Below are 19,196 nucleotides of genomic sequence, written 5' to 3'. Positions count from 1 at the left end.
AGTGCTAAAGTTTCGAACAGCAAACCATCTGTGGAATGATGTTCCTCCCTTGGGTTATCTATGTAATTTCAGTAGCTACTGTAGCATTGAAATCTCCCGCTACCCTACAGCATTAGGGCTGTTAAAAGCAGGAATATTGCTCAGTTTTGCCAACTACAGGCCTGTATACTGTCCAGATACAGTAATACTGCTGTTCACTAAATCCTACCTGTGTGTGCCAGTGCACTGAGGTGTCGTCGAGAGGAGTCTGAATGGAGTTAATGCCGAGGGCTAATGTTTGTTTGACAGCACTGGCACTGGAGGTGCAGAAATACCACAGCTATGAATAATCACTTTAACAATGAAGGCACACCTACAGCTGAGGACCTCATGAGGTTGCAAGGACAAAAGCACAAAGCAAATAATCATTATTTAACTGGCAATAGGCAAAGGCACTTTTAATCTTGAAGTTATGAGATGAAAAAACACATGACGTAACCATGTAAATAGCAGTAACAGAATGAAACGCTAGATTATTCCTTGACAATTGCATTAATGTGTTTAAAATGTGATTATTCTAAAATGAATCTTAAAATGACAAATTAAATAGTACACATTAAGGATCCTAGAAACTCAATTTTGTATGAAGCCGATTCGTTTTCTTGGGTGGGACAATGGGATATTAAGGTACTGACTCCTCTGTCTGATTTTGATTTTCAAATAGCCTTTAATTCTAAATGTATTATTATTTAGAACGAAGTCTAGTTTTGAAAACTGTTTTCTCATGTCCAAGCATTGATTTTTTTTGTGTGACCTCCCACATTCTGCCTTTAGTGCTGCTGTTTCTGTATTCACTCACTCTGGCCTCCATGTTTTCCCTCATGATCCCGGTGTTGACAGCCTGGTACAGCTGCAGCGGCTTGGCTCCCGGTCACTACAGGAAGGATGTGCCGTCCGGTCACGCACGCGGCTCGCAAAGACCTTTTTTACCGAAACTCCAGGGGAGCTGTAGCAGAGCTGCTACATACCTGTGAAGGTTTCTGTGCAAGGGTTGATTCCAGCAAGCCTTTTGGAAGTGCCGAAATCAGAGATTTTAAGAACTCCGCTGTATGTGTTTATCAGCACGTTGTCCCCCTGCAATTGCAAACAATGTGGACTGAAAACCAGACCAGCTTTGTATAAGAAGGAACCAGCAAACCCAACTTTGTGCTGAACCTTAAAGAACCAGCTTTTTGTTCCCAATTATACAAAATTAAGTCACGGTTATTTATATCCGTAGATGAGACCATAACAAACGACACATTTTTCAAAATAAGAACATTGCTGCAAGCAGAATTTTGACATTTGTTCAGCAAAAAACATGAATATGTGGCTTTCTTAAAACAAAACACTGATTGCTCACATTGATATTTGTAGTCAATATTAATTCCTTTTTGCTTAAAATTAAAAACTAACTTTCTAATTTTTTTACACACATTTGCCCATGACTGCAGAAGCCCGCTGCGATTGGCATGCCTGCGATGTGAAAGTGTGTAATTAAACAACTTCATCCACACCATTCGGAAGATGTCCTTTGTTAACCAGTCAGGAAACAGATTTAAGATTTATAACACGTAGAGAAGTAGAGAATAACCTTTTTAGCTTGGAGGACACTTGACGAGCAGTGAAGAGCTACAGGTTCACAGTCCTATGATGGTCAATTTTTATACCCCTATCAGGTTTTAAATACAAACACAGGCGTTGCCCCTTGGCTGACGGCACAGTATATACATGGCCTAGCTCACACGTTTGTTGTGCACAACAATCCAAAGGTGCAACACATCAAGCTGCAAAACTGCAACTCAATATTAGCCGAAAGCCAGTAATCAGAAGCCCTGGCGATGATGAACGAGCTGCCAGATCTCATGACCAGACCTTCAGAGGATTCAGAGGCTGAACAAGCAGCTCAACCACCAGGACCAGTGGTCACCCTCCCCCACCCAGCCCACAGGGGGTGGAGACCAGCGCAGCATGTCTCCCCCTCCAGTCAGGCGCTACAGTGGCCACGGGACCACAGCGACACGCGGCTGAGGCTGACACTGGGCTGCTCCCACTCCTCCTCCTCCTCGTTCTCATACTCAGAAAGATTAACGAGGAAACTGCTTCCATGTGTCGATGGAAGCAGTCTGCTCTGCCAGCTGCTGTAATACCTTGATATCTCTGTGTGCAATCTGATTGTCATGCAGATACTTCAAGCCTTCCAGGATCTGCTTGGTGTAAAATCCTATAGTCGCCTCATTGTTCTTTAAAGGCCCCCATTTGGATCGGAGAAGTGCCGAGAGGCTTCCTGTGATTGAGAAACACGCGTTACCACATAGGAGGAACCAAACCGAAGATCTGTTCATACGCTTTCTTCTTCCATGCAGTACTAGCTCACTTGGGATAGGTTTCTACACCCCTTGACTGCATAACTAGGAACGGGGACTGTAGTGACAGAAAAAATGGCATCAGCTGAGCGCTTGTGTTGAAAGCTGTCTTTATTCATATGCGTATGGAAGTCTTGCGTCGTGTGGCACAAAACTTAAAGACAATGCTTACAGCGCTCTTTTATACAGTGAAACAAATGATACAAGACGCACTCCCACATGACCCTCTGCTTGCACTGTGGCTATACCGTATATGGTCATTCTAAAAAGCTGACCATTACATATATATTCTTTACTGACGGCTTGCGTGACAAGCAGCCCCTTCAGCTGAATAGACCATTTGTTCCAGGAAGGGTCACTTGGGCATTTCCCTGAGAACTATATCAGCTATGCGTAAAGACATCATGTGGCTACGTTATCTTTTAAAACCAGACATTCTGGGACGGATTTAGTAAAATATAAGTAAAAAGATACATAGTTAAGAAGATCTAATACATACTTTTAGTTAATTCCCTCAGTGACAAATGCATTTGTACCGGTTAAGCCATTTTCACAGAAGTTCAAAAGGACTTAGACCGAATTCAGGACTGAGCAAACACCAGGAGGATGATCTTTAATGTGGCTATGTGTCATGCAGGCACTGAAATAATCAAGCTTAATGGGCCAAATGACCTCCTCTAATTCATAAGCATTCTTAGATAGTTAGGGGGAAAACAGTTTCAGCAGTTAAAATTCCTCTATTTGATCTGTACATAATACGACACTTACAGTGTTTCAAAACTTTAAAACAATACTTCAAATGTAGATTTGTTGAGTTTTCCAAATCTGGCTAGTGGTGTAATGCTTATGCACTCAAAATTAATTTTCTATAGTGCCTCGTTTTTAAACATAATTTACGAAATATGCCTACACAGTCCCAAAATTAACAAAAGTAGTCAAGATACATTTCCGCAACTTAAGCGTCTCCATGGTGACAAATCTGAACCAGGTTACCGGGTGACTGCATGAACCAAGGCAGCATGACTTTTCGGCCAGGCCTCTCATGCAATAAGGTCTTGAAACACTTAGAAACGGGAGTCAACCACTAACCTCCAGGCACTTGCTCCATAAAAATTTTGATGAAGCCATTTTCACTGATGGAGCCCAGATACTGGACTATATTCTTGTGTTTCAGGTGTTTATGAAGCGCAATCTCCTCATGGAGAGGTTGAGAATACCTGGAAATGAAAAGAAACTGAACTAACATCAAGCCTGACATCAAAACACATTCCTGGTGGGTTTTTGAAATCATTTGAAAAAAACAAAACGGTGAAAACCATTAAAAAATTCATCCTTGAAGAAACACTAAGGTTCATAGGAAAGAGGAAGAGCTCCTCCACAGATTCTCAATGCTTTCAACCTGCTGCACTTTCACCGTGACGTACAATGGCTGATGTTAAGATTTGGTCTCTAGTATACTTACTAGATAAAGTAACTTTAAAGTTAATTTTAAAGTTTTAAATCATCATACTGGTCATTGTTATATGAAAACCCCTGTGTGCTGTGGTCAATTCATAGAACCAGGGTGGATATTTACAAAGATTATTATATTAGTGAAATATCCCAGTGTAACATTATCCTAAACATGAAACACAACATATTTATAGTTTAACGTTATTCTGTGATTGTTCATATTTACCACTGACATTAATAGAAGAGCTACTACATTTTGTGTCTTTGTATTTTGGAAATGTTGATTTTGAAAGCAGGACTGGGACCTGCACTATAAGGTACTACAAACCAACAACTCAGTTTCAGAACATATTGGTTTCATTTGTGGATTCAAAAATATTATTTCACAACTATGCTCAGCAGAGGAGGTGGGAAATGAAGAAGAGGTGGAAGCACTTCTCTGGTTGCTAAGCAATTATTTTCCTTCAGTCTAAAGCAGCATCCCTTTCAAAATAAAAGGCACTGCAGACCTGGTGGTCTTCAGGGTGATCTAAACTATCGAAGAAAGTGGTCATTATGCTGGAAGTTCCCTAGAATTAAAGGTCATCCACAGAGCATGGTGAAAACGTGTCCACCTTCTCGATCTTCAGACAGAATGTTTAATCTCACATTTGTTTAAAAAAAACCCTACTTTAACTCACACCTCTTACCATAACTGCAGCACTTCATGTGTCTATCAAAACAACTTGCCTGCCTCATGTGTCACCCGTACACTGGCCATACCCTGGCTGAAAACATCTCTGCAAGGAGACATGCTTTCTCTGAGAATTTTGCCCAGACGTTTGCGGGTTTGGCCTATACAGTGAGGCCAATGTTAACAACCTGGGCTTTGTTGCTCAGGGCTCACCTGCTGTCCCTCTCAGGGATCTCCTTGATGGCCAGCCTGACCTGGTTGCTCACGTCTCTGCCTGCGTATACAACTCCATACGTCCCCTTTCCCAGCACCACCCTCTCTCCATTCTCGTCGTACTCGTAGTCATACTGCAACAGCAAGCGTCGGGGGGGGGTCAGACAGAGGCGAGATTTAAACATTTCTGTTTAAGCATGTGGTGAACAACTGGGAGCCAACACGCCTTCCAGCAACATCAGGTGCTACCTTCAAGTCTTTCAGCAAAACCCCATGTACTTTCCAAAATATTCCACAACAGATATGAAATACAAAGTGCTTATTAACGGAGTAAAACTTTGCTGTGTGCATATCAATAAGAGCACCAGAGAAGTAACAGATAAGACAATGTAGCCCTCACACTGATCCAATATTTAACTGCTTAGATATCAAATAAACCGATAAAAACCTGATAAAGACTCTTCTGGAATTGCCTCAACATGTGCAGGTTATAGATAGATGTAGCCAAAATATGCTTATTGGAAAAACAGAATAGGATAGGAGAAAAACATATCCTTCCCATGACCTATTAAATCCACATGCTGACAAAAAAAAATGTCTTCTTTTCCTGAATTCATATTTTCTGTCCACAATTATTAGTCTTGGGGTTGCCACTGCATGTGTGATAGAATCTTATCCGTTGGACTCGCCCAAACCACTGACCTGTTGTCTCGGGAGGATCAGGCAAATGTATAAACAAGCCACAGGTGTTTATAGTCTAAACAAGCAGGTCAGAAAGACTTCCCCCGTTTTCAGTGTTATTCCACTCCCTCTGTAGTTGCATTCCAAAAAGATAGTGTGCTGTGCCACACACTGCGTTGTAGCAAAAGAAAAACCAAGGTGCCCTTTTCAACTAGCCTTTCCCATTTTTATATATTTATAAATTTATATATGCCCACATTAATATGAAGTAAAAATCTGAGGAAACCATAGGAGTTTTGTCCTATAACAAAGTCAAAATGATAATCGAACTGAAATACATCGATATCAGGACCGTTTTTGACCAGTACGTCAACTTTATTAATCCCAGACAGGCCAAAAACAATAATCCTAATCATCTAAAACATATAAACAATGTCTAAAAAAAGTGAAAAAATGGTGTCCACCACTTTTAGTCTCTATGCATTTTTATTTACTATAAGGTACCTTGAGCACAAAATACAAAACCGGACATGTGAGAAAGATGAACTGCCATCACGAGCAAGTGCTCATCGCAAGACCTGTTTTTACCTCCAGGGAGTCCGTCTCGCAGTCTCCCTCATCTGGACCCTTCCCGGATTCCTCAATCATGCCGTTTACCAACTTGCAGAACCTGCAAAAAATTCGGAGACAGTCACCTGAGAGGTGCAAGGCTCAGGGCTGATGATTCATTAGTTTGGGGAAATACGATACATGTGTGTTACAGACTCATGGCTTATCTGCTCCTTATTACAAAAATGTTGCAACATTTTTATTTACAACATTTATCTGAGAAAGTGAGAAAAATAAGCAGCGTAAAGAAATAGGCAAAATGCAAACCACTGTATTTTCATGCATAATATGAAACTAAAGGCTAGAAAAAAAAGCTCTTCATAGGAAGGTTGAACTTAAGGTTTTTCTTAGGATTGTTTTGTGTCTTCTTACAGCTTTCTTCTTTGCTTTTGTCACCCAGTTGTTTAAAGAATTTATATTTCTGGATCATGACAGAGGTTTAATTATTCAATGGTTCTATAAGTACATAAGGTGGGAGGTAATGGAAATGATTTAAGTAAAAAACTGCAACCGACCTCTTACAGTGGAGCTCAGTGCAAAAGTAGATCTGAAAGTCTTCAGCATTGTGCAGAATGTAAAGAAAGGAACTACGTTCATCACATTTTGACACACTGTAACAAAAGAAATTTAAAACCACAGTCATCCATTTGTCCTAAAAATACTCCTTCCTTTTTACAGTGGACTCCTCATCTGCTCCTTTCCAGAGACAGTTTTCAAACCTTTACAAAACTTATTCTACAGCACACCTATTTTCACGGCCGTTCCTATAAGCGCTTCTGTAAAGTTCCTTTAATAAAATAAAACATACAGAAGCAAACATTTTCAAAACACTAAATTGTTATTTAATGAGCTCGTCATAGAAGAATGTATTGCTAAAGGAAATTACATCTTGGCTTGTGCAAACCCATCTAGCAGGAATCAAACTTGGCACAAGTCTAAAAGCCGACTTAAAGCATTTTATCTTTTATCTATTGCATCAAGATGCGTCCTAAAAATCTCCATTCTCCGATTCAGCTTTTCTCGGAGCAACATCTATACATGCAGCTGTGGTTATTTGTTAGCACTTTTAACGTTTACAAGGCTTGAAGTCCACAAATTCGTTCTTTAAGGTCAAGGTGGCATTTTCTTTCCTGATGATGACAAACAGCACTGCAGTGTATTTCACTCTCCTGTGTTTTCTTTCCATTGTAAAGAAACTTCTTCTCTTGTGGCATTGCTGCTGTAAGGCTTTTGGTACCTTGCTGCACCTTGTAACCTTATCATCTTCTTTAATTAAGCCTCTTACAATGACCAACATCACAAGTCCCATCCATGCATTTTGCAATCTGTTACAATGTCAGCTGTATGTGACTAGTTTATTTTCTATGCGTAACATGGAAAAAGCCGTCAACATAAGCAGGCAATCGTTGGCTCCAGTTCCCAGTTTTCAATTATATTTACTGGATTTTATATGTTCAAGAAATCAGAAACAAAAACTGCTTCACAGAAGCTCTTCCCCACCCTGAAGCAGTTCCACCAGTCAGGCGGTATTGCGCAACCCTCAAAATCCACTTCCCGACAGGATTAACCAAAGGCCTGGGAGGAGGAGGACAGCCTCAAACCACACCTGCTTTCGCTCACCTGGGCGCAGGTAGCAGGTTTGGAGAACACCTGTTTCGGCACTCCCTCCTGCACCCCTTCAGCACCTCACAGGAACTCCAGCTTGTGTGTCAGGGGGTTCGATAATCTCATCCTGACAGTGGGGCTTACAGTCTTACAGGTAATCCATCTCACCCACTTATTATCTAAACCTCTCATCTCAGTGGACAATCTTAGTGCGAGGGTACAGTCGCGATTATCCGACCTTTGATTATCCGACATTCCGTTTTATCCGACATAGCAATCAACATGCTACTGTATATACATACATGCTATGTACTGTATGTGTGCCCAGGAATAATATTTTGCCCAATCCCATGCTGCTTTGTCTCTCAGTGCGTCAGATACTGCCACTGACGTAGCTTCGCTTGCTCGTTTGCGCTCGTATATATAATTTTATTTAAACATGACAAGTGCGAAGAGAAAGAAAGTAGTTCTTTCCATGGAACTGAAGCTTGAAGCGTTAAAAAGACTAGACAAAGGTGAGTCAATCCAAAAAAGTGCACCTGAATTCGGCGTGGGACGAGTTACAGCTGGTGACTGGACGAGGAAAAGAAATGAGATAGAAAAGTGGTGCTCTGATCGGGTCTCAATTAAAGGACTGAGGGACAGACAAATAAAGAAATGCGACTATGAAAAAGTCAGTGAAGTTTCGTTCTTGTGGTTCATGCAGCAAAGGGATAAGGGCGTGCCTATCACAGGTCCGATACTTCAAGAGAAAGCTCAGATTTACAGTAGATAAATAAACCAGATTTCAGACTTATACCACACTTCCATTAATCTATGATTTGTCTATTCAGTTTCCACATTATCCGACATTTTCGATTATCCGACACGCTATCGGTCCCGTTTAGGTTGGATAAATGGGACTCTACTGTATCACTTAACATGAATCTGCCGAACGGTCCAGACAGGCCAAATGGCTTCCTCTCCTTCATAGACGTTCTTGCATAATAAAATGACTCCACACAATATCAAAACCTATAATTCGCCTAATGCACACATTTCATTTAATCTTCATACCCTTCCCGATTTAAAACTAAACATTTTTCAATTGTGAGCTGGAGTTTATAAACAAGAACAACAAAAGCAGAAACAGATACCAAACACATCTCTGTACTACATTATTCTGCTCATATCACAGATTCAGTAAATGAGGAGCTGAAATTAACTGAGATACTAGAGTTTTAAACTCTGGACCTGCTTTGCTTTCTGGGCACACAAGAAATTAATTTACTAACCTTCTGAACACATAGTAGTGCCTACATGTAAAGATTTCATTAGTGGTGCTACCGCAGTTTTGTCCTCTATTTATTTGACTCTTATCATATGGTGTTAGGAATAAAATAGCATCTGCATTCAGCATAATCTGTCATGCTCTCTTACCTCTCTGTTCCCTAAATATTTGGAGGGAGAGTGGGTATAAACACGTAGGCGTTTCCTAGCAACAAGGGGCTGAGAATGATCAGAGCTTCTGGATATATTCCTTACAGGCAACAGCTCCTGCAACTTCCTTTATGTCCAAACTCACTGAAGGTTAAGCAGTCAGACGTGTTTTGTGAGCTTTGAAAAATGAGTTAATTAAGTTAAGTATAGTTTTAATCACAGGATAAAGGCTCTCTGTTTCTCTGACTCCCAACTCACCCATTACGAGATCCAGATTTTGATTCAAACAAAACATGGAAAAAATATATACGCTATAGCAATATATTCTTGGCACAACTGGCATGTGGTGAATGTTACTGCTAAATTCACTCAACATATCAGTTTGTAAATTTCCATAAACCTACTTATCATAAAATTCATGTCCGCTCAGAATAATTAACTTTTTAAAAATAAAAATACTACTGGTGTTTTTAGATAAAATATAAAAATATTACTGGTGGTCAGTAATTCACTAACCTCACACCACGGATGGATGCAGCAGTGAAGTTCCACTCATGAATACCTTTCTGCTTTTTCAGTTCAGAGGCAAAACAGGAAAAAAAGAACGTAAAACAAAATATTTAATACTTTCATACAAGAAACTAGAACATAGTTGACACAGCTACATTTAAGTGCTATGTGCAGCATCCAATTCCCACGCTCCTGCCCTTTTTAATGCTGATCATTTCTCTACCATCATGGTTCCCAATAACATAAAATAATGTATGAAAGGAATGTAAAGAATGCTTACAGGCCACCAGTCATGTTAACTAATAATAATACTGCTAATATGCTCTATATTTCAAGAAAGGGAAGCATTTGAGTCTGACTAATATCGGATCTAATATTTTTATCGCTCCTATTACTAGATAAGCTACGTATTTACCGTGAAAAAGCAAGGCAAGGAAAAAACCATCTTGGAATGCATACCTCATGTTCTGAACTATTCTTTACCTTAACCTTTGAGAACAGTTTTGTACTGCACATACAACTACAGGTACCACTCTCTACTCTCTAGCAATCCAAGGACTGGACCAGTGGGACTGAAACCTACAACCCAATGAATAATAAGGTCTGACAACCTGTACTAAATTCATCAACGTTTCCTTGAAGGCTCCCTATTCTATAGAACTCACAGGATGTTCTGAGCCCATGGAAAACGTTACCTAAAGACTGAATATGATACTTAAGAACCTGTTTTACTAGCAACATATGGAACTGTATCATACCTTGTCGTCTGGATGTACGTGCCAGATGGACACGGTCTTCACCTCAGCATCGTTGTTGATGGACAAATACGAAGGCTGGTAGATCTTAGTAGGTTCTAGTATTAGAACCTAGATTGATCAAAAAAGAGAAATGTCTGAAAGACAATACTCAAAGTACCGTTTTGTTTCTTAAATATAATGTATTATCAAAGACAAAATAGCCTACTGCAGCAATGGGAAAAAAGTCTTAACACGCGCCCAAACCTTATGCGTCGGTAATTCATGTCAACTCTCAGGAGTTGACTACTACACCATTGCTCGGATGCTGTATGGAAAGTTAGAACAGCTTGAAGGAAATAAAGGCAAAACAGTAGTTGACAATTTTATGATTTCTCTGATAAAATATGAAGATGTATGATTGAAATTGTACAGAACACCCTTGGGTTTGGTACAAGTATCTGACTTATAATAAATCATTTCATCATAATTTTATAGGTATTGGAACAAGTTCCCAACTTGTTCAGAAATACCGTCCTCTTGAATAAATGCAACTCACCCCCGTTCTCATTAAAACGCTATTTAAAGTAGAGGTCTACTGCCTACATCAATGATTCATGCATGCTTCAGTTTGTTTGCTTTATCATTATGCATTATGAACACAATTCTGAATGTTTTCATCTACAATTTTCGATCTATTGTTATGAGCACAATTCCGAATGTTTAATATACAGTACTTACATATGATACTGCTCTTGAAAAGGCATTGTAAAGATGTCTTAAGAACAAAATGCTTCAGTACAAAGCTCGATCTCAATCAATAGAATATTTACAACTCACCAGAAATCACCTTTTGTGTTTTTTACACCTTTTCAAATTGGCTTAATACCACATTTCTGAAAATGCATATTACAGTACAGTAAATAAGAAAATGCTTCGGGGAAAATAGACATTAGAGAAATGTTGTGTATTGTTTACAATAACTAAAACACCACAATAATTGTATCCTTTCATTGTCAATCTTGGGGGATTTGTATAACCAATAACTCTACATTTTTCAAAGAGATGCGCAGAATTTACCTATCATAACATTAACAAATGCGAACTCTCCCACATGTAAGAAGTGGCTTGGCAATGTACATATTCTTTGCTAAGACATCTCTACAGCAGCATTTGTTACAGTAAAATGTGAGAGAAAAGTCCAATGATACTTTTGACACAAACGATACCGAACATTACACATTATGCACAGTGAAACCCACAAAAATATACACTTTCAGGATTAATTTGTCAGGTTTTTTTTTTTAAATCGACCACACCAAACCTACCTATTGAAATACAAAGAGAGCGCACTAGCTACAGAGGGAGACAGAAGGAGCTGAGTACTTACTGGGAAACGAACAGAGGAGACATCCTTCTTTGTGGCTTCCACTAGGAAATCCATCCAGAAGTCCACCAGTTCCTGTTTAGGGCCTGGTTGCTCTCCGGAAGGTTTTTTGAAATGCTGATAAATCAGTATAGTCTCCACTAAAGATCCCAGATACCTGAATTCCACAGAAACAGAAGCTCAGTGATACACAAAAAACACAGAGCTGCTCAATTTCTCCTACTGATTGCCTCAAAATCTTCACCATCACTGACTAGGATGTGACTCGCTGTTCAAACAACTTACAAAAAAAAAAGTAAATGCTTATATTTAAGTCAAATTAGGTTCTTTAGGTGTGGATGAAGAAGACTTCACACCTGAAGAATCTCCACATCCGAAACGTGTTTCTTTTCTTCTCTTTCCAGCAGGGAATCAGCCTTTACCTGACCCTTTGCACCCTACGCATGCTGACGCTATTTCACCCTACTTCAGCATGTTTCTACAATGTCTTTTCTGAGTTTAAGTGACTTTTAATGTTGAAATCTAGTCAGCAGTAAGTCTTTCCCTGCCTCAGAGTGTTCCATTTTGCATTTTGTACAAATTTTATTTCGGGTTTTGCTTTGTAAATTGACAATATACATGGCCAGTTATGAATACTTTCATAAGCTTTTTTTACATCTTTTTTTCACCTCAGAAATATCGCTAGACTATGCCCTATGTGATCACTAAATGTGGCTGAAAAGCTGATCAACACATTTGTGTTCTCTCGAATTGACTACTGTAATGCTCTACTCGCTGGGGTATCTAAATCTACATTGAACAAACTGTAGTATGTCCAAAATACATCAGCCAGAATCTTGACCAGGTCTAGTGCAAGTGATTACATTACTCCTATCCTGGAGTCCTTTCCCAGGCTTCCTGTCAAATTCCATGTGAACTTTAAAATCCTCATGCTCACCAATAAGGTTCTGCATGGCTTGGTACCTCTATTATCGCCAAACTGCCCACCACGCAACCTTCGCTCAATTCGCAACAATTCTGGTCTCCTAACTGTCCACCAAGCCCGTCTACATTGTATGGGTGACAGGGCCTTCTTCTGTTATGCCCCCAAGCTCTTGAACTCTCTGCCCAAGGATATCAGAGAGTCACCCTCTCTAAACTCCTTCAAATCCAGACTCAAAACCTTCTTCTTTAGTAGAGCCTTTACTTAACTGGTTCTATTCTTCACCCCTCTGCTCCTACTATACTTAGCACCACCATCCACAGTCTACTCTGTATATTGTTAATGCGTTTTATCTTGTGTATTCTTTTTATTTATTGTTGTTGTTGTTGTTCTGTAAAGCGCTTTGAGAAGCTGCCTTTAAAGGCACCATATCAAATAAAGTTTATTATTATTATTATTATAAGCTAATGGTTTATGCATTACTTCTCTTTATAACCAACATTTCATTAAGGTACATGTGTCCCCATAAAGTAAACCACGATCATATATATATGTGTGTTTATAAATATATATTGCCGTTTGTACGACAACGTTCCTTCCGAGTACATATGGACTGTAAATATTTGGATTTGTTTGTTTTTACAATAGAAGTGTGTGGTACAAATACTTGGTTTATATACAGTACATATATCTCGCACAAGCCTGGCTTTCTCCTTACCACACAGGGGCCTTGAGTTTAAAGAGCCTCTCGGAGGCTTCCACCACCTTCAGGTTGTCGCAGGCCAGGATACTGGCCCCCAGGAAGAACCCCACGTCCCAGTAGCTCTGAAGCTTGTCCAGGCTTCCGTTTTTACCAAGAAGGCTACTGAGCTTCATGCCTGCAGAGGGGGAAAAAAAAAAACACTGCCACTGTCATTATATTGTGGGTATCTGAAAATAAGTACTTATGCTTCTTGCTAACCGAACCGAAGGAACTTTAGCCAAAAGGCAGCTTGTCACGTACTTCAATTGTGTACTGAATAGCATTTCAGAACTTTGCATAGTAGCTTCACATAATAAGACCATACTGTATATAGTCATACTTTAAGTAGTGGGAGTGCCTTTTAACTTGTTTTGATTGCACTGTATAAAAGATAAAAGTTTTGCTGTTTTTCTTTGAGTCTGGCTTGCAAGAGCTGGGCTCTCATATGCATATGTAATAAAGAAGACTTCTGCTACACAGACACCCGAATTGCTGTCATTTTGTGTGGCAAAACAAGTGGAAATAAACACAACAGATTTTTTCTTCCCTTGTTTTGATGAAACAGGATAATTTTCCCCCATAGTTCAGCATCCAAAATGATATGAATGTAATAAACTGAACTAAAGATGTACATTTCTTGAAAAAATAATCTAAGGTCATTAAATACTACTGCAATACAGTAAATAGTGTTTCTTTATTGTACTGGCCGGACTACAGGACACATGCGACTATACATATATGTTCATGAAGCTTCAGATAAAGGACAAGAAAATCTGACCAAAGACCAGAACCGGCTACACAGTATTTTGTGCACTGCGGTTACGTTTTTGTCATTCAAGTGTTTTCCATTCCAGAGAAACTGTAGGAAGCAAACAGTTTCCCAAGACGATGTATAACGTTCTTTAATGTTATAATATGGCTCTCTGACAGAGCAAATCATGTTTTTGATTCTGTTTTTATCTTAATTTATCTGCCCTGACAGTTCTTTCTTCCTTTCGTTGGTTATTCTCAGTATAAATGCTCAAACAACCTTTAATAGTGGATTAGCAGCAAGAAATGAAACAAGATGACAGCAAACTGCATGATCTGCTAAACCTACTGCACGGCTTCTCACAAAGACACTGAAAGTTCATTCTTAAACTCAAGTCATTTGGTGTGTAAGGCTGATGAACATACAAACCAGCCTCTGTTTGATGCCCAGTAATTAAGGGATTTCTTCTTATTGCAAGCACTCATCTTCCTACATTTTGTTGGTGCATAGGTCTCTGAGTAATTAAGTTTGTTTTGTATTTTATAAGAATTAATATATAACAGTATGTTAAAATGCACATATGTTCAGTGCCTTGTACATGACCCTGTACCCTGAAACAGTCTTTCTCACTGTCGTTGTATGCTGATAATTACCAACTTTTCGAAGCTCAGAAGATGTGTCAAATTGGTGTCCTGCTGCCAGGAGAAGGACCGCATAGTTGATCCCCGAATGTAGTGTTGGCTCCGATTCAAATCCCCTCTTAAACCTGGGAAAAAGACACTTTCAAGTGAATTTCTGCATAAGTGTTTAGAAAAGTCTTCGAAGCTACAGTAGAAGGGGCTTCTCTTTGCCATCCAGCCTACCGCATTAGCAATTAATCCCAGATGATTTACTGTAGAAACTGTCACAGAAACCATTAAAATGAACCACGCACACCAAGCCACAACTTTCAGGAGCATCGTTTTCAGTACGTGGGTTGTCCTTCCTAAAGGACAAGTTTGGTTTCTTCTCTCCCAAACTAAGATACTGTATATTAATATTATAGGTTTTATAATAGCAAAAAACACTACTGGAGACAAATTTTGTGCCTAAAATGGCTTAGACTTTTCACAGTTGTTTACGGTAAGTGCCTCTTGTTTAGTTAAGCTCAGAATCCACATGAAAACCAGCACCTTACCATTGGGCACCACTGTCTCTGCTGTCCGTGTCAGTGAAGTGTGAATCTATAAACATGTCCTTGTAGATACGGCCAACCAGGCAGTACATGTCAGAAGCCACCTGCTGCTCCGCCGACTGCACAAGGGGGAGCATTATCGACAATGCTTTCTCTCTGTCCTCGGGCAGATTTCTCCTGAGAAAGAGAGAATCTGTGTTTCTATTCAATTTGATACATAAACTTCCTATGGCTAATAAGCACTCAGAATTAGAGGGCATCCTTTAGTCCTTCCATATTTCAACCGGTTAAATATACTGAGTAAATATTTATTTCTCCTTTTAACACTAAAGGTGTTTCCAAGGTGTACATGCGGCAATTATGCGATGGTGATCAGCAGTTCTTTCACGAAAAAAAATATTTTACACTGAACACACAGCTGGTGTGATGTAATAACGGCTTCAAAATAATTCTGTTTAATGTTCGGTGGAACATGTTAAGTTTTACACAAATATGTGTAACAGCCACATATAAAACAAATAAAAAGCACAGGATTTCTTCAAAATTGAACAGATGTAACATTATTCACAAATCAAAGACTGTACCTTTGTCCTTCTATATGTGTGTTGCAAACCAGGTAGGGTGAAAAGTTTTTTTATGTTTAGTGTGATCACTATTAGAGGAACAATTTCAAGAAACTTTCATTTTGCTCTTTTATAAAATCGAGGCCATCTATTCGAGTGTCTTCTAACAATCTGCATATCCCCGCTGTAACATGTCATTGATCCTCCATTGCACGGTTGATTCCTACAGAAGTCCACAGAAATCACTCCTATGATTCATGTTTGAAACGGATCTGTAAGACTATGATGTCTTTAACGCGTTCCTTCTTCGGTACTCTGCACATGCATGAACGCATGACTGTCTTGCATGTCAGCCTACTGTCACATCAGTTTTACACGTTATTGAACGTTATATCCAATTGTCTTTACTGTTGATAGCAAGGAAACATTTTAATATCGATACTGACAGTGATTTCAAGGCCTGTATTCATGAAAAGATTACACGAAAATGAGCTATTAATGACACACTCACACTACAAATAGTTAACTTAGAAGTTATTTCACCTTCATCAATTTAACCTCTTCTACGGATGTTTAGAAAACACAGGTAACACAAACGCGTTGTGAATGCTCTTTCAACCTGAACAGACAAGAGACTGCTCATTTCTTCCGACAGCTGAAAAACAGTTAAGCTCAGTGCATGAAGTGGAAGTTTACAGGGCAGGTTTGAAGTCTGGGGGTGACTGTAAGGAGAACGGAGGGTTAAGTGAAAGCCAAGACAGGGGGACTTTCAAGCATCAATATTTACAGGACAAATGGAGCTTAAAACTGAAACACTGCCTGGCTCTCAACTCAAAGAGTATAGAGAATAAAATAAAATTATTTCTAACAGGGATCCAACACAAAAGAAACTTAGAAAGCAATATGTCAGTTTTTCAGCCTTCAGAAATGCTCACACCATTTTTAAAAATGGTTTGAATACGTGTCCCACTATTTTTTATATAAAATATCCAGGTTCCAAAAGTATTCAAGCCATTGTTTGTGATTATGAGATTCATGTTCATGAGTATTATATAAATATACTTTTGTTCTTTGTAATTAGTCATCAGAAATTACATGTGTATATTCGATCATATCAGATCAAAAACATTCTTTGTGCTCAACTGATTCATTTTAAGTGAATATAATTATCGGAACAAGTTCACTTTAAGTAAATTTCTGAGTGTAAAAGCCAGTATTTAGAAGGATAACCCTTGGAGACATGAAGTCTACAACCCACTGAGCTCACTTAACGCAAAATAATTTGAAATGCTTTGGTGTAACCCAATATTGGTGTGTTTTTTACTTCAATCTGTTCTTTATCTCCTAAAATGCAATATCAATTGGACTTAATTCAGGACTTGGCCAAGACTTTTTCCTTCATTTCAGTTGCACTGACCCTGTGTTTTGGGTTACCATCACTCTGCACAGCAAGTATGGATACATTTTCTTCTACACAAGCAGACAAAATGTTCCCTTAAGCATCAGAGGTCTTTCACATCATGTGTGATATCACACATGGACGCCTGGGTCAGGACATTCCTTTTTATTACAAGCTTCACAAAATTCTCAGCAATAGAAAGATGCACCAGGGACGCACTGTACCATTTTCTAGACATTTCAGACAAAGATAAACCATTAGCAAAGATCAATGCGTGGAGAAAGAAAGGAACTACAGATGCTGCAAAGAACCCCATCTTATCTGAGACACAGTGGTAATGTCATGCATGGTCTATAATTACTTGGTTCAGTTTTTTCAACCCTTTATATAGATGGGGCACTACATTAGCAGTTTTCCAGTCCATAATACTGCCCTTGTGCTTAGTGACTGTTGACTTATGACTTATGAATAACATCTTGTTTACTTAACTACAACTGTCAGAATGGCATAAGGGCTCTAGGGGATTGTTTTATTACCGAGTGCTTTTATTACCCCAGACTCTTGTGTCATTCCTTTGTTAATACTATTTAACACACACAGAACTCTGTTCCACTGCCTCAGGCATGTTGGTGACTTTTCCCCCAGTCAACATCTCAATGAAATACTTCTGTATTACATCAGCCATAGACGTTTCACATCATAGTCGCAGTTATATTAGACTTCATTCTGTGTGATTCTTGTTCTGTTGGAGTACTGGAAGAACATCCGATCTCCATATCTTTCCACATCTATCCTTTTCCATGCTACTTCTCTTAAGCTCTCATTCCTTTTTTCAGGTAGTTCACAAGCACAAAGGACACGGTAGTGAAACAGAAGAAACGCTGCTCAGACGTGTTCTTTTCAATACTTCTGGCAGAAAACGAGCGCTAAGCATACGCCCCACATATCCTGCTCAAGGATATCTATTGTATCCTTATAAAACACACATGGAAGCTGAGGAAATTTGTACAAGCTTGTGTTAACTAAATCGCAAAGGGTCAAAAAGTACTTCCATGGAAGCTTGGTAAACTTCTCACTGGAAATGAGCCAAAAGCACTCCGTCATGTCAGTGCCAACACAAGACAGAAAGCAGCTGGCAGTACCTCCTGACGCTGGATCTGAAAGAGCAGCTACAGCTGCCCCATCATCATGCCAGCTCATGAGTCCACAATTATCCATGAATGAGGTGGTGATAAAAATGTTAATTAAATTAACATTTTTATTATTGGGTTATCCCAAATACCAATAATATCCCAAGGATTCAAAGACTTTAAGCAAAGTTACAGATGAAAGGAGGCCCATTTAGTTGCTGTTAGTCCGGGGATGTCATCCAGATCAGGGAATGTGATTCAGCAATATGAAGTAGACAATCTGTAAGCTTATCATGCAGAATTATTCCACTAACACTAATAGGCTGTGATATTATCATTGTTTACTTTATTTTAAAGTACCTGTTTCCCAAAAAGCGCAAAAATAAGCATTACTCAATTACACCAAATTGCCTAGGCCTCTTGAAAAGCAAAGCGTGACAATTCAGAATTTGAAGTAGGAAGCCACATCAGCATGCGGAGGCTGCAAAGGAGCACCTGCAGGTTTATTCCCCGCTGAAGGGAAAAGAAAAGAGACACAACATTGTCTTTTCTTCTCTTCTCAACATGGGACGCAGCAATTTACCAAGCTATCAAAAACGTTACTTGTGCTAAAACGCAGGACAGAATTGAAGTGACGCTTCAAAAAAGTCCCGTTTAATACCCCCCCACCAGCAACACGCACTCCGCCGCGCTGGCGGCCGATGTCGCTGCCAGCCCACAGCTCTTACCGGTTCAGCGCAAAAGCGTAATGAAACTGCACGTGGGGGTGGGCCGCGGGCTCGAACGTTGGGAGCGTCCCCAAGGTCTCCACCAGCTTCACGATGGCGTCGTAATCCTGGAGGCCGCCG

The 19,196-nt window shown here is 39.5% G+C and overlaps 1 protein-coding gene across 3 annotated transcripts in view; it reads right to left on the bottom strand.

The window, feature by feature from the left end:
- The window catches only part of map3k5 (mitogen-activated protein kinase kinase kinase 5), an 85,424-nt gene that overhangs the window by 20,089 nt on the left and 46,139 nt on the right, over positions 1-19,196 (bottom strand). For 2 of the 3 annotated variants that reach the window (XM_015354584.2, XM_015354590.2), the window contains 13 exons: positions 19,077-19,183; positions 15,260-15,433; positions 14,736-14,848; positions 13,308-13,467; positions 11,671-11,824; positions 10,305-10,412; positions 9,553-9,602; positions 6,528-6,623; positions 5,992-6,073; positions 4,723-4,856; positions 3,474-3,601; positions 2,169-2,305; positions 1,008-1,113 (listed from right to left, as the gene is read on the bottom strand). In XM_015354584.2, the coding sequence (XP_015210070.1) occupies positions 1,008-1,113; positions 2,169-2,305; positions 3,474-3,601; positions 4,723-4,856; positions 5,992-6,073; positions 6,528-6,623; positions 9,553-9,602; positions 10,305-10,412; positions 11,671-11,824; positions 13,308-13,467; positions 14,736-14,848; positions 15,260-15,433; positions 19,077-19,183 (1,549 nt within the window). The remainder of the gene's footprint in view (positions 1-1,007; positions 1,114-2,168; positions 2,306-3,473; positions 3,602-4,722; positions 4,857-5,991; positions 6,074-6,527; positions 6,624-9,552; positions 9,603-10,304; positions 10,413-11,670; positions 11,825-13,307; positions 13,468-14,735; positions 14,849-15,259; positions 15,434-19,076; positions 19,184-19,196) is intronic. The other variant, XM_069196121.1, reaches the window with a different exon arrangement.

This window comes from Lepisosteus oculatus, chromosome 2 (assembly GCF_040954835.1).
Source record: "Lepisosteus oculatus isolate fLepOcu1 chromosome 2, fLepOcu1.hap2, whole genome shotgun sequence".
NCBI classification, from domain to species: Eukaryota; Metazoa; Chordata; class Actinopteri; order Semionotiformes; family Lepisosteidae; genus Lepisosteus; species Lepisosteus oculatus.
Note: the sequence above shows the minus strand (reverse complement) of the source record. Positions and strands in the feature narration are given on the sequence as shown.